Genomic DNA, 24,093 nt, shown 5'->3' with positions numbered 1-24,093 from the left:
CCTGTGCTAAGGGCCACGGGCCTCCTGGTGCCACTGTTAACCAAACGAGCAGCACTGGTAACCATTTTTGTCCCTTCCAGCTCTTCTGTCTTCTGCAAGGCCACCATGTTAGTCTTACTGTCCTTTCTTTGTGACTAAGGAAGCAAGCACTGGTTAAGACAGGCTCACGGTAGCCAGCTAGCACGGCTGGGATTAGAACTCAGTGGATCTTCCTTCTGGAAGACCTAGGGCAAGTTCAGAAAACAGTGTCCCCAAGGAGTGTCCCCCCGCCCAGCGTCCACAGTGACCGGGACAAGAGGAGGAGGCAGAAAGCCAGAGCAAGTGCCACGGTCTGTGAGTTCAGCTCCCGACGGCTGTTGGGGATGGCAGGGACTCAGGCAGACACGGTACCTAGCAGCACCTGAGCCCTGGAGCTCTGAGGTCTCTTGTCACAGTGGAACACAATCCCCGCTGACCGTCGGTCACTGCCCTGCCCTTGCCCTTGCCCTCTGCAATGGCAGCCTCTTCTTTGGCGGAGGAGCTAAGTAGACAGGCTTTGAAAGACAGTGCCGGCTTTCTAGGCAGTTCTCACCTGGCCAGCTGAGGCTCTGGTGAGGTCTACAGCAGCGCTTCCTGAGTGTCCTACCCCCACCATTCCATTCGGCGTGTCCCTCCCCAGATAATCCACCCCATAGGTAAGCCCCACAGGAAGGAAGTGTTGCTCTGGCTGCGTGCCAGGTACCCCATATTAAGTCAGGACAAGGACAGGTGGTGGGGTTCAGCTGGTTAAACTGCACCTACGATGCTGGCGTCCCATACCAGAGTGCTGGCTTGTGTCCCAGCCACCCCGCTTGTGATCCGTGTCCCACTAATGTATCCAGGAATGCAGCGGAAGATGGCCCAAGTGTGAGCCCCGGCCACCCATGCAGGGGAGCAGGATGGAGCTCCTGGCTCCTGGCTTCAGTCTGGCCCAGCCCTGACTGCTGCAGCCGTTTGGAGAGAGAACCAGTGGATGTTAAGATCTTTCTGTCCCTCTCTGTTGCTCTGCCTTTCCAATACATAAATCTTTTTTTTTTTTTAAAGTCAGTACAAAAGTTGTTACGGAAATCATTTTAATGCTAGGAAAATGTTTCACCAGCTGCACAAGGCGGCTGTAGGGTTCGGCCCACGTCCCACAGGCCGACCCCGCACAACCACAGCCCCATCGTGCCCCGTTCCTGCCCAGGTGGCAACGTGTTTGCCTCTTGGACTCGTCTGTGGTCTCCCTGGCAGCCCCACTGTCTGGGAAGCCCAGAGGCACTGCAACGTGGCTCAACTTTCACCCTTAATTCTGGGATGTGGAGGTATTGTCTCCATTTCACAGGTGTGGGACTGGGGCTCAGCGAGTTCAAGTGACTTGGCCAAGGTCACACAGAGGAAGTGGCAAAGCTGGAGATTTGAACCTGGCTGGTCTGGCTCCAGAGCCCCTTTTTTTTGTGCTTAAAATAGGAACCCAGTCATAAGCAAGGCCAGTGCTCTCTGTTGGTTTACATTCCTTTGGGGAAAAAAGCCATAAAGACAGGCTCTTACAGGAAGTTGGCTTCCAGCTTTTGGTCTGGAAAGCGAGGGCTCTGCGCGCGAGGACAGAGAGCGAAGAGGAGAGCGAGCACCAGCGGGGCACTGGGGGTGACTGCGTTCATCCAGTCCCCATGTCCCGTCCTCTCCCGACAGAGCTGTGCTTCGGGGTACAGCAGTGCAGATGTGGAGGGGACGAGGGCGAAGGTTCAGTGAAAGGGGAGCAGACCGAGAGGAGCGTAACCTGCCTCGGCCGGGGCCTGGCATCCTGGCCCCAAACTGGGGGGAACCCCTGCCAGCATCGGAGTGGGGGCGGGCTCCGGCCCGGAAGCACAGCCCAGGAGAAGCCCCAGAGAAAGTGTGTCTGTCGGTCTGCCCGAACACGAGCTCTGCTTTGGGGAGCACCGGCCACCCCGCGGTGCTGAGAGGTGGCGGCACTGCCGCTCCTGTGGCTGCAGAGCCGCCCGGAGGAGCACTAGCGAGCCCTCGGCAGAGCCCAGGGCCTCGGGCGGGCACCTGGACGTGCACCCCCTTCAGACGGGAAATGGTGCTCTGAGGCTGGTCTGGCAAGGACACAGGACACGGGCCCCCACTCCTCCAAGGCGCCTGTCGGGGCCGTAGCACTCCGACCCAGGCAGGGTGGGCCACGGGCAGAGTCAGAGGTGAGGCTCAGCTACACGTCGCTGGGGGAACGGGAGAGTTCGAGCCAAGGGCCGTGTGGGAGCCAGGCCCCTGCTGGAGTAGAGCACCCTCGCGTCTAAGACGGCTACTGGTTTTCAGGAAGGCAGGGTGACACAGGGTGACAGGGATCTGAGTCTGCCAGACCCTGGGGTCCGTCCACAGGCCGGCTGCCAGTGGACTCACAGCACCAATAATTCCAGTAAATGCCTGCAGGATGAAACCTGCGAGAAGGTGGTCAGTCCAGGAAGCAGCCCAGAGGCAGCTCGCACCCTGGACTTGCCAGCCAGCGCGGGCCCCCACTGCTGCCATCTCGCCCGCCAGCAAGGACAGAGGCCTGAGGCAGCAAGATGAGGAGGTCACCTCAGGGGCGTGGCCAGGGCCCTCAGGCGGGCTCCGCCACGGGCATGGCCCCCTCTGCCGATCCCCAGAGCTTGTCTGTTCTTTCCTGGCTAACCTCTTGCCAGCCCACGAAGGCGGCAGAAGGGGGAAAGAAGTCACACAGGACAGCCTGCCAACGTCCGCTCTGCGCAGCTCTGCTCAGCTCGGCTGCGTGAGCGGCTGCGGGTGCTGCACCCAGCTGAGCACCCGGACTCTACTATCAGGATTTGTTGGAGAGCTGCGGCGTCCGGGGCCAGCCCCTCCTCTTGCTCCAGCCTTTGTCTAGGCAGTTCCAGCCCTGAGAAAGGAAGTGGGGACCCCAGCAACTTGAACTTCATGCTCAAGACCCCTTTCTGAACTTTGGCATAAAAGCTTAAGAGACGGTGGGGAACCACGAGAAAGCTCTCCTAACGAAGCTGACCTCAACAGGCCGCACTCGGCTCAGCCGTCCACCAGGGCCAGCCCGGCAACTCTCCCTGTCGACCTGGTGGTCGCCTGAAGCCAGACGGTGGCCCCCGAGCCTTTTCTCCCCTATGCACGGACCCTGCCCCTGGGGAGCAGAAACCAGAGATCCTTGGTTGTATGCCCTAGGAGGTCAGTTCTGGCAGGAGCCTCCTGAGGAAGAAACAGGTGCCCAGAGGGCGGGTGACCTGTCCAGGGTGTCACAGGGAGCTGGGGTGTGTAGCCAGGGGCCCTGGCTTCCTGGTCCACGGTAAGAAGGCATTGGATCCTCCGTCAAAATAAATACTAAAAACAGCACCAAGTACCACTGTCCGCAGCGGGTCAGGCCTCCGTCCCCGTGGCTCTGCCAAAAGGCTGTACGTTTTCTTGCTACAGTCTAAATCGCTTAAACAAATTGAAAAGCCGGAATGTTCCACACAGAATGCAGTCCCGTTAGGTGGCAGGTGCCACTGCATGGCCTAAATAATCAATGTTTATCGGCTGCGTAAAGGATGTTGTAGTGGGATGTTTTATAGAGCAGGTAAACGGAGGGGGCGGCAGCCTCGGGGAACACGTGGTGGTTCAGGGCCGTGTCCATCTCGTCCACGTACTCCACCTGCAGGGCGATGTTCAGCGCCTGGGACAGGGCTGTGATCTGGATGTGGTCACACTCCATGGCCATGGGCTCCACTTCCTGTAAGGCCAAAGTGAACAGACAAGCCAGCTCAGGAGGGAGACCTGGCGGATGGCCCGTGAGCTCGACCCTGGCCCCCAGGTCACGGTCGCAGCCTCTGCGCTGGGAAGCTGCCTCCCCACAGCCCAGGAGGCAGCTGAGCCGACATCGTCATCTCAGGGCGGAAACACAGGTGCACGCAGAGCAGGCAGCACAGCTGGAAATCGCCAGAAATGCAAGACTTGCACCTGGCTCTCTTAATTGCAGACAGACCCTCTACTGGTGCCTGAGAAGGGGTCACTAACCTTGGAGGCTCTAAAAGGGAGCAAGGGGTTTTTCCAAGACTCTCAGGGCTAACAGGGACCCTGTGAGATTCCAAGCTCACTGCTTCTAGAAGCCAGGCCGGTGAGTGGGCCAGGGGATGAGTAGGGGGTGGGCGGGTGGATGGTGGGCGAGTCCAGATGCTGAAGGGTGATTGTCCAGTCTTTAAATACTGGCGACTCTTTCAGATAAATAGGAATAAGAAAGGAAAGCCTCTTTTTTTTTTTTTTTTTCCTGCCAAGGACTATTTGGATATTTTGCAACACCCTTCTCGGGCCACTCATACAAAATGACCAACTACAGCCGGTGACAGCTCACTGGATTTCAAGCTTCTCCCGCCGTTGCCTCGGCAGAACAGATTCTGCAGGCCTGGTGCAGCCCGTGGCCCAGACGGCCCCACCCAGCTACACAAAGACACAGGCTCGGGCTGCTGCCGAGCAGTTTTGAAAACCAGTCCACGAAGGGCCAGCCCAAGCCCTTCATTTTCAGCGGGGCCGCCTGAGGCCTGGAGAGGGCCGAGCGTCGGGAGCGTGCTGTCTGCCCTGGTGGAGCCTGACCCGCAGCCGTGATACCCACATCCATGGTTAGGGACCCGCGGGGGGATGAAGTCCGTAAGAGACAGAGCCCCGACCAGGGCCCAGGGCCAGGGGCCGCGTCCCCCAGGCCTGCGGCGCGAGCACCTACGTGAGTGCAGAAATCTTTGATGTCCATCTCGTCGTCGATGAAGTGGCGGAAGAAGTCGGCGCGGTTCCTGATGAAGGCGGACGTGAGCAGGCGCAGGAACTGCACGATGCGGTCCGAGGTGCCCTGGTCGTTGAACACCTTCAGCAGGCTGGACACGGAGCCGTCTTTCTCCACCAGCTCCACCACGCTGTGGAACTGCGCCCAGCCGCCATCAGCCGGGGTGAGGGCGGGCAAGACCCACCCCGGCCCCCTCCGAATCAGCCTGAGACTCCGCTGAAGCCCAGGGACCGGGCTCGGGACCTCAGCCCGGAGGCACAGCCGGGGCCAGCGGCTGGGTCTCCCTCCACCGGTGACTGGGGCAGGACGCCCTGCCACTAACCGGACAGGAAGTCAGTGGGGAGAGGGAGGCAGCTGAGGGCCTCTGGCTGGGGCCTGCTCCCTCTGCACTGCCAGCGGGCCCAGGCCAACTCACGGCGTTGAAGAAGTTCCGGAACTTGTGCTCCTCGAAGCCAGCGGCCAGCAGGTCATTTGGGGTCTGCAGGACACGTTCCTTGAACCTAAAGGACAGGAGACCGATGCTCACGGGGGCCACGGGGAGGCGCTGTGGCTCACACTCAGTAGGACTTTGTCACCAGCAGGACGGGGGCTGTGCTGACCGCTCTGTCTCCCTCCCAGGAGGGACCCTGGAGGTGGCTGGCCACCCCATGTCACAGATGAGGACTTGAGGCCATCACCCCTCACTCTCTCCTCCCCCAGACATGTCCCTTGATCCATGCCGCCTTCCTGGCCCCATGGTCCCTGCCTTCTCATCACCGTCTCCGACTGGGACCTCTGGAGAGGCCGACGCAGCCTGCTTCTCCATACCACGTCAGCGTCAGGACACGGCCGTTTCCAAAGAGGTCCAGGGAGGGCCCCCACCCGTGCACCAGCCTCACCCCCGCAGCCACTCCCCATTCGTGCATCACCTGTCCACACCTGCCGCTCCCCCTGCCCACACTTAGGGTGTGCCGGCTCTGCTGTGTCCACTGGGAGAGCCCAGCCACTGTTACATCTTTAAGAAGTTTTGCCAGGGGCTGGCGCTGTGGCGTAAAAGGTTAAGCCTCTGCCTGCAGTGTCGGCATCCCATATGGGCACCAGTCCCAGCTACTCCACTTCCGATCCAGCTCTCTGCTATGACCTGGGAAAGCAGTGGAAGATGACAGAAGTCCTTGGGCCCTGCACCCGCGTGGGAAACCCGGAGGAAGCTCCTGGCTCCTGGCTTCGGATCAGCTCAGCTCTGGCCATTGCGGCCATTTAGGGAGTGAACCTGCAGATGTAAGACCTCGCTCTCTCTCTCTGTTACTATGTCTTTCAAATAAATACATAAATAAATCTATCTTTTAAAAAATTGCCTCCATGGGACGAAGGCTCCAGACAGAGCCGCCTTCTGTGCCGTTACCCTCAGATCCAGCCCAGCTGGGTTACACGCACTCAGCACCTGGGAGGGCAGGAATTACTCCAAACAGCAGGGGAAGCCTTTTTGCTTGCTGTGTTGTCTTTGGAGTGAGTCAGCAAGCGCCAGGCAGGTGCGGTGCATCTCGCCTGTGTCGACCCAGACTCTGCGTGAAGCTGGGGGGGGCAGAGGGCCTGGGAGGTCGCGATTCTGCCCCCAGCTCCACCAGGGTGGGCAGCTGGGCTTCCCTAACATCAGACACTTCTGCTGGGAAGCCCTCCAGCTCACCGCCTGGGTAACCCCAGCAGAGAACACAGCCTCGAGGACCGGCCCCACTCACCTGAGGATCTCCCTGCCCTTGCCCAGCAGGGACTCCAGGTAGGAGTAGCCCAAGGCCCGGTAGAAGCAGTTGCCATCCCCTTTGGTCTTGCGGATCGCCGTGAACCGTTTGCTGAGTTCCTGGGGGAGAAGGACACAGGGACATCGCAGCAACTGGGCACACGGGCACCCTGGGTACACGGACATCCTGGGTACACGGGCACCCTGAGCACTCGGGCATCCTGGGTACACGGGCACCCTGGGAACACGGGCACCCTGGGTACACGGGCACCCTGGGAACACGGGCATCCTGGGAACACGGGCACCCTGGGTACACGGGCACCCTGAGCACACAGGCACCCTGGGTACACGGGCACCCTGGGAACACGGGCATCCTGGGAACACGGACACCCTGGGAACACGGGCATCCTGGGAACACGGGCACCCTGGGCACTCGGCACCCTGGGCACTCGGCACCCTGGGCACTCGGGCATCCTGGGTACATGGGCACCCTGGGCACATGGCACCCTGGGTACACGGCACCCTGAGCACTCAGGCACCCTGGGAACACAGGCATCCTGGGTACACGGGGACCCTGGGTACACGGGCACCCTGAGCACACAGGCACCCTGAGCACACAGGCACCCTGGGTACATGGGCACCCTGGGAACACAGGCATCCTGGGTACACGGCACCCTGAGCACTCGGGCACCCTGGGTACATGGGCACCCTGGGTACACGCCACACTGGGCACTCGGGTACCCTGGGTACACGGGCACCCTGGGCACACAGGCACCCTGGGTACATGGGCACCCTGGGAACACAGGCATCCTGGGTACACGGGCACCCTGGGCAAACCAGGCACCCTGGTTACATGGGAACTCTGGGTACACAGGCACCCAGGGAACAGGGGCATCCTGGGTACATGGGCACCATGGGCACACAGACACCCTGGTTGCACAGGTACCCTGGGCACACAGACATCCTGGATACACAGGCACCCTGGGTACACGGGCACCCTGGGCACACGGCACCCTGGGCACTCGGGCACCCTGGGCACTCGGGCACCCTGGGTACACGGGCACCCTGGGTACACAGGCACCCTGGGCACACAGGCATCCTGGGCACATGGCACCCTGGGCACTCTGGGTACATGGGAACTCTGGGTACATGGACACCCTGGGTACACAGGCACCCTGGGCACATGCACCCTGGGTAGATGGGCACCCTGGGTACACAGGCATCCTGGGTACATGGACACCCTGGGCAAACCGGGCACCCTGGGTACATGGGAACTCTGGGCACACGGGCATCCTGGGCACAGCATCCCGGGCAGCCCTCCAAAGGCTCCCACCAGGCCTGGCCTCCTCACGCTGCCCCTCCCTCTGAAGTGGCCTGCAGTCCCCCTTTCTGCCTGTGGGGCTACAGTGAGGGTCCGGACAGCACAGAGTGGGGTTCTCCAGCGGTCGGGCAGTCCCCACTGGCACTGAAGCCATGAGGAGGCTCAGAGCTGGCGCTGGCCCGTGATGGAAGCAGGTGGCGCTCGCCAGAGACCCTGTCCTCATCTCTTCTCCAAGGACGACCCCCGGGAAAGGGAGAGCCCACGTGCCAGCCGGCAGTGCTGGGTGGGTGGGGGAATGGATGGGAAGATGGATACATGGGTGGGTGGATGGACAGACAGGAAGGATGGAGGACACAAAGGAGCTTGACTTACTACAGCATGAAGATTGTTAGGTTTGCGTATTCTAGTCTACAATATGCTCCCTGGGGCTGAACTCGGCCACCGCAGCCGCTGCCCAGACCCGTGCGCCCGCAGGCCAGTGCTGCCTGTCCGAGAGGAACCTGGGGGGTCCTAAGGGGCTGGGGCAGCTCTTCCGCCGGCACCAGAGCACATGCACCCGCAGGCCGAGGCAGGGCCGCCCCGCAGGTCTCCCAGCGACCACCCCCTTCCGCCGGGGCAGCAGGTGTGCCTTCCCTCTAGGGCCCCTGGGACAGCAGGTGTGCCTTCCCTCTAGGGCCCCTGGGACACTGGCCGCACCTATGGCTTCTGAGATCAGACTGCCCGGGCTCCTGAACGCCCCTTGTTCGACTTCTATGCCTCAGTTTCCCCAGTGGTACAATGGGGATAACAAAAGTTCTGACCTCACGGAGTCACGTTCGAGACGCAGCGCGCATAGGGAACGCGTGGGAGGGAGCTAAGCTCTCGGAAGCCGCTTTCTTACTTTCTGACAGTGACCGGACTTCCTGCTAAGGCCAACATTGACCTGTGCCTTTAACGTCCCGGGCGCCTGGTGCAAACGCTCAGCCTTCCGCCTCCAAAGCGCAGCGCCCTGCTTGCTCCCAGCCTCAGTTTGCTTTGGGATTCTCTCCCCTCCGCTCCGCCTCACCTGGATTTTCCTCTGGTAAATCCTGTTTTCAGGATGGTCCCGGAGAATGGAGAGGATGTCGCATTTTTCGGATATGAGGTTGAACGATGTTTCACTCTGAAAGACAGGGCACACGAAGCGCTGTGATGAACTCTAAAGCAACCGACGGGGTGCACTGAGCGCTGGCCCCCGGCTGCTGGCTCCAACCAACAGAAACGACACCTGCCCACGACGGGCACGTGCCACCAGGTCCCTAGCATCGCGGATGCCTGCCTGGCATGGACTGTCACACACCCGGGATGGGGACAGTCAGGGTGGCACCTTCACAGAGCGGCACCCGTGGTCACAAGGAAACTCACCTTGTAGCTCACAAACTGGTTCATTTTATAGACTAGAATACGCAAACCCAACAATCTTCATGCTGCAGTAAGTCAAGCTCCTTTGTGTCCTCCATGCTTTCTGTCCATATATCCACCCACCCATGTATCCATCCTCCCACCCATCCATCCATCCACCCATCCACCCATCTACCCATCCATCCATCCATTCCCCCATCCTCCCATCCACCCACCCATCCACCCACCCATCTATCCTCCCACCCATCCATCCATCTATCCATCCATCCACCCATCCATCTACCCATCTATCCTCCCATCCATCCTCCCACCCACCCACCCATCCACCCATCTATCCATCCATCCATCCACCCATCCATCCATCCATCCATCCACCCATCCATCCATCCATCCATCCACCCATCCATCTACCCATCCATCCATCCATCCTCCCATCCTCCCATCCACCCACCCATCTATCCTCCCACCCATCCATCCATCTATCCATCCATCCACCCATCCATCTACCCATCCATCCACCCATCCATCCATCCATCCATCCACCCATCCATCCATCCACCCACCCATCCATCCATCCATCCATCCATCCACCCACCCATCCTCCCATCCATCCTCCCATCCTCCCATCCACCCACCCATCCATCCATACATACACACATACATACATCCACCCATCCTTTTATTCGTGCGACAACTCCTGACCATTCAGCCCACGCCAGGCTCTATGACCCACGCTGGGGAAACAGAGGTAAGAACCTCCAGCTCCCTGCCCTGTCTAGAGGAAAAAGTGATGAGATGCAGAGGCCACCAGAGGAGGCCACACCACGTGGCACCGGCACACAGAGGAGGTCTGGGGCTGCCGGGCAAGTTTCAGAGCTGGGAGGGCACAGAGCAGAAAGGCCATGGAGGTCAGCGTCACACACCGCCTACTGGTAAGAGTTGGTACTGCAGCCAGGCGCTGACTCGGGGTCAATTCCAGCCCAGAGAAGCCTCCGGGAGTCAGGGTCTCTCCAGGCCGGCAGGGCGAGGGCAGGAGGAAGCTTCAAGGCCAGCAGGAGTGTGGGCGGCCTCTCTGCGTGGCCAGCTCCCCACTTGCCTGCCAGCTGGGCTCAGACAAGCAGAAGAGGCACCGGGCTCCCTGCTGCCTTGCAAGCCCTGTAAGAACCGGTGCTGAAGCCACGGGAAGTCTAGGGTTTACGTAAGTACCCTGGCTCCCACGCACACCCAGAGGCCACGTTTATGCAACAAAGCCTGGTGTTCACTGGCCTGGAAGTGAAAATCTCGTTTTACATCCATTGATGGACACTTAGTGTCACTGGGGCTCGCTGCGTCCCCTTTGTGCCCCTGACCACAGGGCCTGGCCCAGAGGAGGGGATGAGACGTTAAGTGAATGAACAAAAGTCACCTCCTCCATGAAGCCTCTCTGGCCTCCCTATCCGACCTGAGTCAGACTCAGGCTTGAACTCACATTTTACCTGTCCTCTCCCTTTCTGGGGCACCCAAATGTGCCCCCTCAGCCTTGTTGGGGAGAAACTTCCTACAGGAAATAGCACGGAAGGAACGTCATATTTCTCCCTCCTTCTTCCTGCCTTTAATGCAGATGCGATGTCTACTTTACAGCAGCCACTCTGTGACAATGAGGTTGAAAGCCAACACGTGGAGGATGGTCTGATAATTTGTTGCTACTCTGAGCCCAAGAGGTGTGAATTAATAACAGGTGCCATTACTGTGTACCTACTGCATGCGAGCTCTGAGCAGAGGCTTGCCTACCCCATTATCTCAGCTACTTCCCACAACCACCCTGTGAGGTACGCATTGTTATACCTGGAGCCCTGTGCAGGAAGTGATTTAGAACAGATCTGGCTGGCTCGGCCGGCCGAGGACTCTCTACCGTAGCAGTGCTGGGCAGGCAGAGTCCTGGGTCCGGAGCCGACCACTGCCGACCCCCGGGGAGTGTTCTGTGCCGGGCAGTCAGGGCCTCCTCACTCTCAGGCCTCCCCAGACAGGAGGACAGCACAGCTCTGCCCCAGCTCCCGGCTGAAGACCCCAACTCGGGGGCCCAGTGTCTGAGAGGCGCCCGCCACAGCCAGGGCGCTGGGGACAACCTACAGGGGACACCAGACGCGTGCTAGGTTTTTTTCCTTTTTCTTTTTTTTTGCCGATGCCTGAACACAAACATCAGATCATTTACTATAAAAACATTTTGCACACTGCCACCCAGACACTGAACACGCTCTGACGAGAGCTACCACTCTGCCAAACGTGTTTCCTGCACACCACGATGAGGCTTTCCTCTTAACCAGAGGCGGGGTGGGACGTACCCCGAGCACACCCGCACGAATGCTGATGCACGTCAGGAAACACGGCCTGACGACCGTCAAGGTATGGGTAACGGGGAAACTGAAAAGAAATGCATCCATCTCTGGTTACAGGTCCTGCAGGGAAACGTTACAGGACAAGTGGTAAACCTCACCCGCCAGGCAGTCCTCCACCCCCAGAAAGACTAACATCCTCCCAAAAAATGAGAGGTCCGCCATCGGGGGCAGCATCCAGGTTTTGGGGTTCGTCTACTGCTTTCCTGTATCCTACAGCCTTATCATTGCCAGAGCTCACACCCTGGCCCCGCCCCTTCCCCACGCCGGATCCCTGACGCTGTCCTAACTCGCGCAGTCTCCCGGAGCCAGCCTTCGGGTTTGCATTCAACAGCACTGGGTCAAGTCTCTTCCACAGGAGACCTCGGCCCCCGCGCGGCCCCTCTGTCTGCAGGGTCGGTCACAGGCCCGGAGCCGCCGCCTGGTGGGCCCTCGTCCCCAGTGAGCAGCGCAGGGGGGGCTGCGAGGGCAAGTGAAGAGGGCCCGGTCGCCTCCCCACGGGCGGATCTGCCAGGCCTTCGTTAAACAGCAAGAAAGGAACTAAAGCTCAAAGCCAAAAGCCGGCCAACTCCGGAATTCTCCTGTGGGTTGCCTGCATAGCCCAGGGACAGACGAACGGCTCCAGTTCCGGTTCTGCGGACGGTCACGGTGAGCACCGTGTCTCTGACGTCACCAGGCAAGGCTGCACGCTTCCTCTGCAGCATCAAAGCACAGCCTGCCCACCAAAGCGGGAAAAACAGGCATTAAAATAAAGGACGTCCACAGCGCCAACTGGAGACCACCTCATTCCTGGGATCTCCACTGTATGCCGGCCTGGTCCGGCTGGAGTTCGCAGCCCTTGGTGACCCGGATCCGGCAGCTCCACGGCTGGGAGTCCCCGGGGGTTGGCAGTGGTCGCTCTGGACTCAGGACTCTGCCTGCCCAGCGCTGCCGTGGTAGAAAATGCTCAGGGTCCCCAGCCCCCTCAGACAGAGGCTGGGGTCGCACTAGGGTCCACATCACCCACGTCAGGAGCGAGTTATTCTGGCCCCACGGCCTTCACTTCACACCTTCTAACCGTGTGGCAGCTCTGCGGTCACTCTGGGCCGACGCCTCCTCGCCCCTCCCTCCTGAGGAGTGCACAGACCTCGGACACGAACTCAATCATTCCAGTTTCATTCGCTGCCTTTTTTTTGGAAAGGCAGAGAGAGAGAGGTCTTCCATCCGCTGGTTCACTCCCCAAATGCATTTGCCGCAATGGCCAGAGCTGAGCTGAACCAAAGCCAGGAGCCAGGAGCTTCTTCCGGGTCTCCCACATGGGTGCAGGGGCCCAAGGACTTGGTCCGTCCTCTGCTGCTTTCCCAGGCGCATTAGCAGGGAGCTGGATCAGAAGTGGAGCAGCCGGGACTTGAACCAGTGCTCATATGGGACAGCATCACAGGTGGTTGACTAACCCACTGGGCCACAACGCCAGCCCCTGCATCCTTTTTTTTTTTTTTTTTAAGCTTACACAAATCTAGCTTTATTGACCTCAGTGTTAGAGCAAGCTGATAGTGAGTCACCGGCTCTGAGCTGTTCTACATCATGGAAGTGTGACATCAGCACAGAACAAAACGACCACCGGCGTTCGGTCAACTCTGCGCTCACATGGCGAATATCCGCGGGATCCCAGAGCTTCAGAACTCCGTGGTGGCTGTGCCCCGGGCGGACGGCAAGGTGACAAACGGGAGATGCAGGCAAACAGCAGGTGCACCTGCTGTACCCCCGGCGCGCCCCTGGCCCACATCATTGCAGAAGCTCCTCCCTGGCCTCCCGGAGGGCTTGTCTGCGCGGTTTTTGCACTCAGTGATTTGAAATGACAGCTGGGGTCTTTCGGAGCCACGGGTTGTACTACAGAACAGCTGCCTGTCTCTCAGAGCTCATGGTGGAGAAACGGAAATAAAGATGAGTTTAAATTGTATGGTAAAGCATCTGTAACACGAGAGGCACCATTTCAGCCAGCTGAGGGTGTGTGGTCCGGCGCCAACCAGTCCCTCCACATCAGGGTGACTGTAACCGCTGCCCCTCTCCAGAGCTCCCTCGACTTCTGCACAGGCACGCCGAGCCCCACCCCTGTACCCCGTCCTGGTATCCGGCATCCACCACTCCACTCTGCCATCTCTAGGAACTTCACATTTACTCTTTAATTTATATAAAAGGTGGAGCAACAGGGGGACGGGGCAGGACATCTTCTATCCAGTGGTTCACTCTTAGACAAAACCAGGAACCTGAAACTCCATCCAGATCTCCCACCTGGGTGGCAGGGGCCCAAGGACCTGAGCTGTCTTCTGCCACCTTCCCAGGTGCATTAGCAGGGAGCTGGATCAGAAGCCGAGAGGCTGGGACTCGAACAAGCGCTTATATGGGCTGCTGGCTCCCACGCCACAACACTCACGCCTGTGTCTGTCTTTTCAAGCCCAGAGTTGCACCTGCGGGTATTAGGTCTGCACACACATCTTCCTGGAGATGCTGTGGGGTCTCCCTGCCCTCACTCCACACTGTGTAGGCTCCCGGGTGGCGGTGCCGCGAGTTAGCTCCAGAGCCCCTTCTAGTCCCCGGTGTGCCGAATCAGGGCACCTGGGGCACAAGCAGGTTTGCACACCCCAGGATCATCCGCAGCCCGAGGAGGTCCTCGCCCTGCCGCTGCCAACACAGCAGGGCAGCACGAGAGACACACAGAGCTCGGCCCACCCTCCACTCACGAGCCGTTGTCCGAGCCATCCCCCAGGATCGACGGGTGGTGGACCTTTGGGGGTGCTAGTGGGAGGTCCTTAGGCCACTGGGGGCACTGCCCTTGGAAGGAGTAGGTGGCTCTCCTGGCTCCCTGAGTTAGGTGTCGCTGGATGGCTGCCACCAAGGAGTAATCTGGCCCTCCGGCCTCTCTGGCTTCCCTTGATAATGAAATCTCTTTGGCATGCGCTCCTGCCCCTGGGATGTCACCTGACCCCAGGTCCTCCCTCAAGCCAGCTCAAGTGGGCGCCACGCCCCAAACCTCCAGCCCCGTGAGCCACCTGACCTCCTGTGTGTACGATGTGACCCAGCCTCAGGAATTTTATGGTAGCCATGGAAAACTGGCTAGAACATTAACCCGCAGACCAGGGACAAGGCTCGGGGGTTGACCTGGCTGACCATAACCGGGGTCAGCTTTTTAAACCGTGGCTGCGGAGGTCCAGGGAGTGATGGAGAAAGAAGAGACAGGCAGGTTGTGCCTGACTGTCCTGTCCGACCTCATTGGGCCACACGAAAGGATTTAGCTCTTTAATTGCTGGTTTGCAAATAGACACTAATTAATGAAGTCAGACGGATGGCACCTGACCGGGAAACAGTTTTTAGCACGTTGAGGCAAGGAACACATTTCACAACAGGCTGGCCTCACACTCACGCCTTGCCTGTGACCCCCCCCCCCCACGTGCCCTTGTACAGGGCCTCTGTGTGCATTGCACCTGCAGCTCTGGCTCTGGGGCATTCGGCCTCCCTGTGGGGCCCAGGCAAGCCCGACCCACGCTGGGAGGCAGCCTCGCTAAGCAGGTCCGGCTCCTAGCAGCACAGCCCGGCACTAGCCCGGCCTCAGGCTACCAGCTCCTTCACAGAGGAGGTCGCAGCCTCCAGGCTCCCCTCCAGCAGGGCAGGGGTCAGCACCAGGCCGCCCTGTCCTCTCAGGGGCCGGTCACTTCCAGCGGTTCACCAGGGCTCCAGTCCCGGCCTTACTCATCTGGGGTTGGGGTCTCCACGTGGTCTATTACAGGGGCTGGATGGAAATGTCTTTAAACATCTGCCTTGGTGGGGGGCTGGCACTGTGGCACAGCAGGTTAAGCCACTGCCTGTGACACTGGCATTCCATATGAGCACCGGTTCGAGTCCCAGCTCCTCCACTTCTGATCCAGCTCCTTATTAACATGTCTGGGAAAGCAATGGAAGATGGCCCAAGTGCTTGGGCCCCTGCCACCCATGTGGGACTGGATGAAGCTCCTGGCTGCTGGTTTCAGATCTTCACAGCTCTGACCATTGCGGCCATCTGGGGACTGAACCAGCGGATGGAAGACCTCTCTCTCCCTCTCTCTGTAACTCTGCCTTTCAATAAATAAAATAAATCTTTAAAAGAAATCTGACTTGGGATATGACATGTAATACACACATAGAATATGCTGTGTAGGGGCCGGCGCTGTGGTGCAGTGGGTTAGCGCCTTGGCCTGCAGCGCTGGCATCCCATATGGGCACCGGTTCGAGACCTGGTTGCTCCACTTTCAATCCATCTCCCTGCTATGGCCTGGGAAAGCAGTGGAGGATGGCCTGAGTCCTTGGGCTCCTGCACCCGCGTGGGAGACCTGGAAGAAGCTCCTGGCTCTGACTTTGGATCAGCGCAGCTCCGGCCATTGCAGCCAACTGGGGAGTGAACCATAGGGTAAAGGACCTCTCTTTCTCTCTCTGCCTCTCCTTCTCTCTCTGCGTAACTGTATAACTTTGACTTGTGAATAAATAAATAAATCTTAAAGAATATGCTGTGTAATACATGGATGGAGACTGATACCCACATGGAATGTGACGCATATGTTGTCATGTGATACACGTGTGATGCATATGTGGAGTGTGACATGTACTACATATATGGGTAGGACTGTAGTACACGTATGGAACATTGCACGGAACACATGTATGGAGTAAGGTGTGTGATACATACAAGGAGTATGAGATGAGATACACGTATGAGGTGTGGCATGTAGCGTGTGTCTGGAGTGCTGGAACGTGTTGCAGAGATGGGATGCGTGTGATCAGAAACATCTAGAGGCCACGGATCTAGGGGAGACCTGTTGTCCCGCGTGAGTTTCCCATGGCTGCCTTTACAAATCAGCAGGAGCTCGGAGCCTTCAAATAGCACACACTTATTATCTTATGGTGCCGGAGGTCCGGAGTCGAGAACCCGGCTTCCGGCTAAGCCAAGACAACACAGCGCCGTGTGCCCTGGGGAGGCCCTAGTGTAGGACCCGCCTCCCTGCCTTCTCCACGCCTGGAGGCCCCTGCAGGCCTCCCACTGGCTCTGACGCCCCGCCCCCCACGGGCTCTGACGCCCCGCCCCCCACAGGCTCTGACGCCCCGCCCCCCACAGGCTCTGACGCCCCGCCTCCTCGGGCTCTGACGCCCTGCCTCTCACTGGCTCTGACGCCCAGCCTCCCAAGCCTCTGACGCCCCGCCCCCATAGGCTCTGACGCCCCGCCCCCACAGGCTCTGACGCCCCGCCCCCCACGGGCTCTGACGCCCCGCCCCCACAGGCTCTGACGCCCCGCCCCCCACCTGGAAAGGACTCCAGTGGCCGCATCATCCCCCCTCCCTGACACCTCAGGCTACTCTCCCCATCCCTTAACTTAACCTCGTCTGCAAAGTCCACTTGCCATGGGGCGCAGGAGGTGGACATCCTGGCGGGCAGGGGCCAGCCTCCTCAGGCCCCTTCTCTGCCGTCCCGCTAGTCACCCGCTCCCCTCCTTCAGCGCCTGCACTCAGCCCCGCCTCTTCATCTCCGGCCCTGGTCTATCCCTAGGACTGCAGCCCCCGGGGTGTCTGAGCAGCGTCTGAACTCACCTGTCCCTGAACCCTCTCCTGTCCACCTGACCCCCTCCCTCCCCTCATCCAGCCAGGGCTCGCCCCCGAGGCCTGGGAGCCCTCTCCCAGTCTCTCTCCCCTCCCCGGCTCTGCTCCTGGGTCCAGTCTGAGCCAGCACCATCACCCTCCAGAGGGGCTGCAACACCATGTCGCTGCCTGGCCTCCTGGCTTCCACTCCTGCCTCAATCCTGACCCATTCTCCACGCGCAGCCAAGGCTCAGGCTTCCTAAGCCTCTGCCACAGCCCGAGCGTCCCCTCCCGACCACGTGATGAAACTGCCGTCGCAACTGTACCCAAAGGAAGGGGCTATACGGGGGTTTGGGGCCCGATGGCTCAGCCTCTGGGAATGGACTAAGGCCGTTGTCATGGGAACGCCCCACCCCCACCCCGCTCTCTCTCGCCCTCTCTGCTCTCCCTCCCATGGGATGCCTGCTTGGTGGGATGCAGCAAGAAGCCCTCAACGTCTCCCGGGACCCTGAAGTTGGACTTCCCAGCTCCAGAACTGTGAACCTGGTGTATCTCACTGCTATTACAAACTTCCTAGTCTGTGGCATTCTGTTGCAGCAGCACAACCAGACCGAGACATAACACTGTACCAGGAGCGGGTGCTGCTTAGCAAACTCCTAACCAGGTAAGCGGTACTGGAACTGGGCAGGGCAGAGGCTGGGAAAGGCCTGTGCTGCTGCTGTGAGGGGCGCATTCCGGGTGATTCTGGTGAGGCCCAGGAGAGGCGGGGAGCTGGGGGGAGAGTGAACGCCTTTAGGGGCCCTGAGTGGTCCCAGCTGGGATGCTGGCAGAACTACGGACAGCAGAGGCCACTCTGAGGAGCCCTCCAACGGCAGCGAGGGACAGGGCACTGGACACCGGAGAAAGGGCCGTCCTCGTTACACAGGGCAGAGAGCTCTGCTGGGCCGCGCCCACGCCTCGGCGCATGGCCGAAAGCGCTGTCTGGAGGCAGAAGTCTCGGACCAGCAGAGGATGCTGTGTGGCTCCTTTTAGCCATAGAGAAAAAAACGGGAGCGGAGAGAGGCTCTTCACGGTGGGACTGGTAATCAAAAGGGAAGCACAGCAGAAGGATTTGGAAACTCACAGCCTGGCCGTGTAAAGCTAGAGAAGAGTCGTTCCGAGAGCAAGCCAAGGAAGCCAGCGCTGTTTCAGAGGTGTCGGGTGCCTGGGGGAGGCTCTCAGACCTCAGCCCCTGCGGCCCAGGGCCACTCCCCGCACTCCAGTGCTGCAGCTCCTGGGCCACCCCAGGGAGCCCCTCGGGCCTGCATGCACGTGCGGTCAGCACGGAGGTGACCGCGAGGTGCTCGCTCTGCAGGCTCCCAGAAGGCAAGAGCTCCAGGGCCACGGCGCCTCCATGTAACTCTGAAAGATGCTGTGGACAGCGTGGAGGCCCACTTAGAAACTCGCCACGGGGTGGAGTCACTGCCCAGTCCCTGTGAAGGGAACACCCAGTGGAGCCAGGGGAGAGGAGCCACCACTGTGACCCCAGAACTGTCGAGCCATCAGCGTGGAACCCCAGCCCAGAAGAGCTGCAGGCACCAGACCCTCCCCACCCCGAGAGTGCTCCCACGTGGGCTGAGCCCAGCAAAGCCACCCAGCGGGGCTGCCCGAGGCCGTGGGCCCAGCTCCTTCCTGCCCAGCGTGAATGCTGCCCACCTCGCTGGGTCCCGGACGCACCTGGGGCCAGCCACTCCTTTCTTCCTGCCTACTTCTGCCATTGGGAATGGAAATGTCGGTCCTCTGCCTGTCCCAGGCGTCCTCGGTGGGCGCGTCGCGTGCTCGATTCCACGGGCTCGCAGTGCAAGCGGCTGCGCCTCGCTCGGGGCGAACCCTGCCTCGGTCTCAGCCGTAACTGACTCGGGTGAGACCAGACTTGGGGCTTTTGAGCGGGTGTTGGGAGGAGGCAGGATGCTTGGGCTACTGGGATGGGAGGAGTGTATTTCGCAGGTGAGGACAGGTGGTTAGGGACGGAGGGTGGGATGCTGTGGCTGGAATGTCTGCCCCCTCCCAGGTTCAGGCTGAACAGCTGTAATAGCACGGAACAGCACGAGGGGCCTTTAAGAGGGTTCCGCCCTCGTCCCTGCTGCTGCCGCGGGAGAGTGCTCGCCCCCTGCCCTGCTCGCCCCCTGCCCTGCTCTCCCCCTGCCCTGCTCTCCCCTGCCCTGCTCTCCCCCTGCCCTGATCCCCCCCTGCCCTGCTCCCCCCCTGCCCTGCTCGCCCCCTGCCCTGCTCGCCCCCTGCCCTGCTCGCCCCCTGCCCTGCTCGCCCCCGCCCTTTGGATGTTATGATGCGGCCAGGAGCCCTCAACAGGTGCAGGCGCCTGGGTGTTGGATGACCCACCTTCCCAGCCTCCCGAATCGTGAGCCGCTCGACTTCTGGTAAGCTTCCAGTCTGTGGCAGGAGCTTGGAGCAGGCTAGGACACCTGGAGTGGCTTCCTACGGCTTCCTCTACTTAGGACGACGCACAGCCTCCCAGGTGCGACCCTGAGGGCCCCGGCCCACCCCAGTCTCCTCTCTCCAGTCACCGTGGCCCTCATTCTGTTCCACCCACGTCCACCTCAGGGCCTTGGCACATGCTGTTCCAGCTGGCTGGCTACTCCCCTGCCCCCTCACACGACTCGGGCGACGTCACCTCCTCCAAGACGCCGTGCCTGACCATCCTGTCTGAAGCTGCCCCTCCCGCCTCCCCTGTCACCTTTCATCAGGTAGGGTGCACACTCTGGCTTCCTCCATGAGAATGTCACCCCACCAGGGCGGGGCCATGGCCTCTCTCTGCTGGATGCCCAGGTCCTGGCACGCAGCAATCCTCCAAATACGCGTCTGACAGGCTGGCGTTGTGGTGCAGCAGGCGTAGCCACCATCTGCCATGTCGCACCCCACACATGCCCTGGTTCAAGTCCCGACTGCTCTGCTTCCTAAACCAGTCCCTGCACCCACATGGCCATTTGGGGAGTGAACCAGTGGATGTAAGATCTCTTTCTTTCTGCCTTTCAAATAAAATAAAATAAATCAGAAAACCAGTGTGTCTCGCGCATCATGGGGTGGACGCTGTCTCCAGGATGCACCCCGACACCTCTGAATGCTATCTTATTTGGGAAGGGGTCACTGCGGCTGTCCTGAGCTGAGGTCACCCTGGGGCAGGTGGGCCCCTCATCCCGCATGACTGGCACCCTGGTCAGAAGGGGACACACACAGGGAACACCCAGTGGAGACGGAGCTGTGCTCCCACAGTGCCTGCCCGGAGCCTTCGCGGGGAGCACGGCCCTGCCCACCCTGGAGCCTGGGCTCCTGCTGCCGGGAGCAGGGGGGGAAGCAGTCCCGGAGGTTCTCCCCTGCTCTGCAGCCCCCGCTGACCACACAGCGAGTGAAGGGCTCAGCAAACGGAGGCGCAGGTCTCGCCCTGCAGCCCTGTGTCCACTGCTGAGGGACTGCCCAAGCCAGTCTCCGCTGACTTGTCAAAGACAGGGAGTTTGAAACAGGAAAGCCAAGCAGGGGCTCTGTCCAAGGACATGCACATCTGTCCCAAACACCCACCCCAACTCACCACCAACCACGCCAGGCCAACTCAGTCAACGCAAAACCACGTGGCCCATGGTGCCCGGCACACAGTAGGCGCCTTGTGAGCCAAAGAGACTCCTCACACATCTCCTGCTCCCCAGAGTTCCCAAGCTGCTCCCCTGTTTGGGAGGCAGGCACCCAGGTCCCCACGGAGGGGTGGCAGTATGGTGCTCTGACCCCACCTGTCCCCTAACTTGGGAGAGTCTGGCTGGGTGCGAGGCAGAGCCAGGGACCCCTCTGTGTAGCACAAAGGGCAGAAGGTGAGTCCCAGCACCCAGGCCGCTCTCAGTCCCCTGCGGTGGCCAGCGGGCAGAGGCCAGCCTCCAGGTACCACGGCATGACTAAAGCTGTCACCGCCCCAGCTCCCTCCCTCGCGGCTCAGTGATGCCAGGTCGCCTTCCAGGAGCAGCACAGCCAGGTAAGCCCTTGGGCCCCAGGCAGAAGCAGGGAAGGGGTCCTTCCGGAGGCCCCAGGGCCCCTGGCCATGCCCCAGCCCAGCTGGATTGTGAGGGACAGCCCGGCTCAGGTGCCCTGGCCGCCACCCACGCAGCACCCAGAACCTGCCTGGCCATGACCACGCACTGACCCGAGCCCCAGCCCGGCTGCATCCTGCACCACTGACCCATTTTCCTGCCCAGCCATGGGGGGGGGGGGACCAAGTCCACGGGGCCAGGCACCCGTGCACACCCACCTCACAGGAGAACCGGGGTCCTCATGGCAGCCCATTGAAGGGATGTGCAAAACGGTAAAGCTCCTGGCTCTCCAAGGGGTAGAGGTGAGACGGCTGAACCAGAGCTGTGTGGCCCCAAGCCAGGCCACCAGCTGCCACCCTCCGTGAAGGGCCTTGGGGAGCCACTCACACCCAGCCCCCTGCAGGATGCCTGTCCCCGGCGCAACACAAAGAGCACTGGTCTTGGAGTTTAAGTTCAAGTCCAAGTACCAGTCCCTTCCCTGTCTGGTCTCAGTTCCTCCACTCTCACACCAGTCCAGGATCTGGCCTGGCTCAGAGGGTACCCGGAGCCGCGCTGCTCCACCGGACTCTGGATCAGGGGTCTTTCTTGTCTGTGTTCCGGGACCCCCAACTCATGCGCCTCACTGTGCGTGGATCTGAAGTCAAAGACCTGCGGACGTCCGAGCCTGGGTGGACGTCTGGCCGCGCACAGAGACAGGCGACCTGGCCACCAGTGCAGCCTCTGGGTCCACTTATGGACTGGCTGGGGAGCCTGGGGCTGGGGAAGGTGGTCTTCCATGGCGGAGCCCTCGGGTCGGTGAGTGGGGTCGTGAGCTGCCCACTGGGACGCTTAACAAAGAGGGGGCGTCCCGCACTCCGGGGCTTCCTGGTCCCGCTCCAGTCCAGGGCACCTACCTGGTGCCTTGGGGTCGGCACCCTCGGGGCCACCTGGGGCGGACTTGAAGCGGGGGCAGCGGACCGAGCCGGTTCTTCCTGGTGGGACGTGCACGGGCGACAGATGAACACGCCCCCGGGGTTCCCCGCACTCCCGGGGACCCGAAAGCCGTGGGGACAGCGCCTGGAACGGAGTCCGCAGCCCGACCCCCGGCCCGCGAGTGCACATGCGCCCTGGCGGCGACCCCGCCCACAGTGTTCCCATCCCTCTCCCTCTTCGCGTTTCCCCCCACGACCACTGACCATAGTAACCGGAGCCGCCGGGCCAGGTTCCGCCCCAGAGAGGAGCGATCCGGTGCCGGAGGAAGCCACGGGAGGTGCTGGCCGGCTCCGCCGTTGGGTCGGGCGGCGGGGCCCTCGAGGGCGCTGGCGTGAGTGGGGAATACACCCGACCGCTCCGCAAACCAAAGGCTAGCCCTCCACTGTGTCCCAGCAAGACACACGCCCCGCGATTGACGTCGGAAGCGGGCAATCAGAAGCCGGGACACTGGACGTCACAGAAAGTGGGTGGGACTTCACGCGGTCTCAGCCTATGCTTTAGGGTCCATTTGACAGGAGACCGCCCCCTTTTAAAGACACAGAAAGCTTTTAAGTAGCTAGGGAGTTATCCCAACCCAGAAAGACAGGTCCTCCTTTGAAAAGGCTGAAGGGCTTTTGAGCCAAACTGCAAATTGAAGTCCTCTGAAAGATTAGCTGGCCCTCATTAATTCATAAACAAGGTCGCATAAGCATAGTTTGCTCAAGATGAGAGGCCAGGCACTTAGGGAACACGTGTCCAGGAACATGAAGTCACCCACCTGCTCCCGTGTGGCTTCTAAACAATATTTCACCACCGTGCACCCATCAATCAGTGGTCGCCGCGCACCAAATTAAGGTTTGCAGGCGAGCGGACCTCCGCGGCGGCTGACGCTGCGGCCGCGGGCGAGTCGGGCGGCCCACGCCGCGCCCCCGCTCCTCACCAGGGCGCAGACGCGGTCACTCACAGCTCCGCGGGCGGGGGCGGGGCTCCCTGCGCGGCCCCTCCGGGCTTCTGCTTGGGGGTTCTCAGTTTAGGGCGGTGCGGAAGAGCTCCAGCAGCCCCCGGCCCAGGCACGCGGCTGGGCTCTTGTCTTCCACGCTGGCCTCATTTCCTGGGTGTGGGGTGTGGGGGGTCCACAGAGGCCCCAGGGCCAGGCGCCGCACCGGCCAAGTTTTCCCAGCTCCAGGGCAACAGAGCACCTGCCGTAAGCCCCAACACCCAATGTGTATCCTCCGAACGTCCACCCAAGACTGTGGGGTGGGTCCTGCTGTTACGGCCCCTGCTTTACAGACGGGGAAACTGAGGCACGGGGAGATGAAGGTTCGTGCCCAGATCCACGCGGCACACACGTGAGTCACTCAGCCCCCAGGCAGTGTGAGTCAGGCGCTGTTTTTATTTTATTTATTTTTATTTGAGAGGAGCGAAGCAGTGAGGAGACAGAGCACTCTTGTCGGCTGGTTCACTCCCCAAATGCCTGCAACGGCTGGGGGCTGAAGCTAGAATTCAGTCAACGTCTCCCACGTGGACGCAGGAACCCAATGGCTTGAGCCATCAGCACTGCCTTCCAGGGTCTGCAGGAGCAGGAATCGGTTGTCAACAGCCAGGAGCCCAGGCACTCGGATCCCGGCCACCACGATAACTACTAAGCCAAGTACCCGGCCCCAGAACCTCGATTGACTCGGAGGAGTGATGGCTCAAGTCCTCAGGCCCCTGGACCCATGTGGGAGACCCAGATGGAGTCCCTGGCTCTCGGCTTCAGCCTGGGCCATAGCGGCCATTTGGGGAGTGAACCAGTAGATGGAACCTCTCTCTCTCTCTCTCTCTCTCTCTCTCTCTCTCTGTAACTTTGCCTTTCAAATAGATACATCTCTTTAAAAATTTAAAAAAGAACAAGAGGAATGCACCAAATGGATGAGTAGGAGAAAACATTAGCGAGT

The 24,093-nt window shown here is 60.6% G+C and overlaps 1 protein-coding gene across 1 annotated transcript; it reads right to left on the bottom strand.

Moving 5' to 3' along the window:
- Positions 1-1,074: 1,074 nt before the first annotated feature.
- OTUB2 (OTU deubiquitinase, ubiquitin aldehyde binding 2) lies at positions 1,075-22,585 on the bottom strand. Its single transcript, XM_008251288.4, has 6 exons — positions 22,381-22,585; positions 8,849-8,944; positions 6,484-6,602; positions 5,184-5,268; positions 4,712-4,906; positions 1,075-3,727 (listed from the first exon to the last, which is right to left on the bottom strand). Exons 1-6 carry the CDS (start codon positions 22,381-22,383, stop codon positions 3,521-3,523), a joined length of 705 nt encoding a protein of 234 aa, XP_008249510.1. The 5' UTR covers positions 22,384-22,585; the 3' UTR covers positions 1,075-3,520.
- Positions 22,586-24,093: the final 1,508 nt, after the last annotated feature.

This window comes from Oryctolagus cuniculus, chromosome 20 (assembly GCF_964237555.1).
Source record: "Oryctolagus cuniculus chromosome 20, mOryCun1.1, whole genome shotgun sequence".
NCBI classification, from domain to species: Eukaryota; Metazoa; Chordata; class Mammalia; order Lagomorpha; family Leporidae; genus Oryctolagus; species Oryctolagus cuniculus.
The sequence above is the reverse complement of the archived record's forward strand: the minus strand, read 5'-3'. Positions and strand labels throughout refer to the sequence as shown.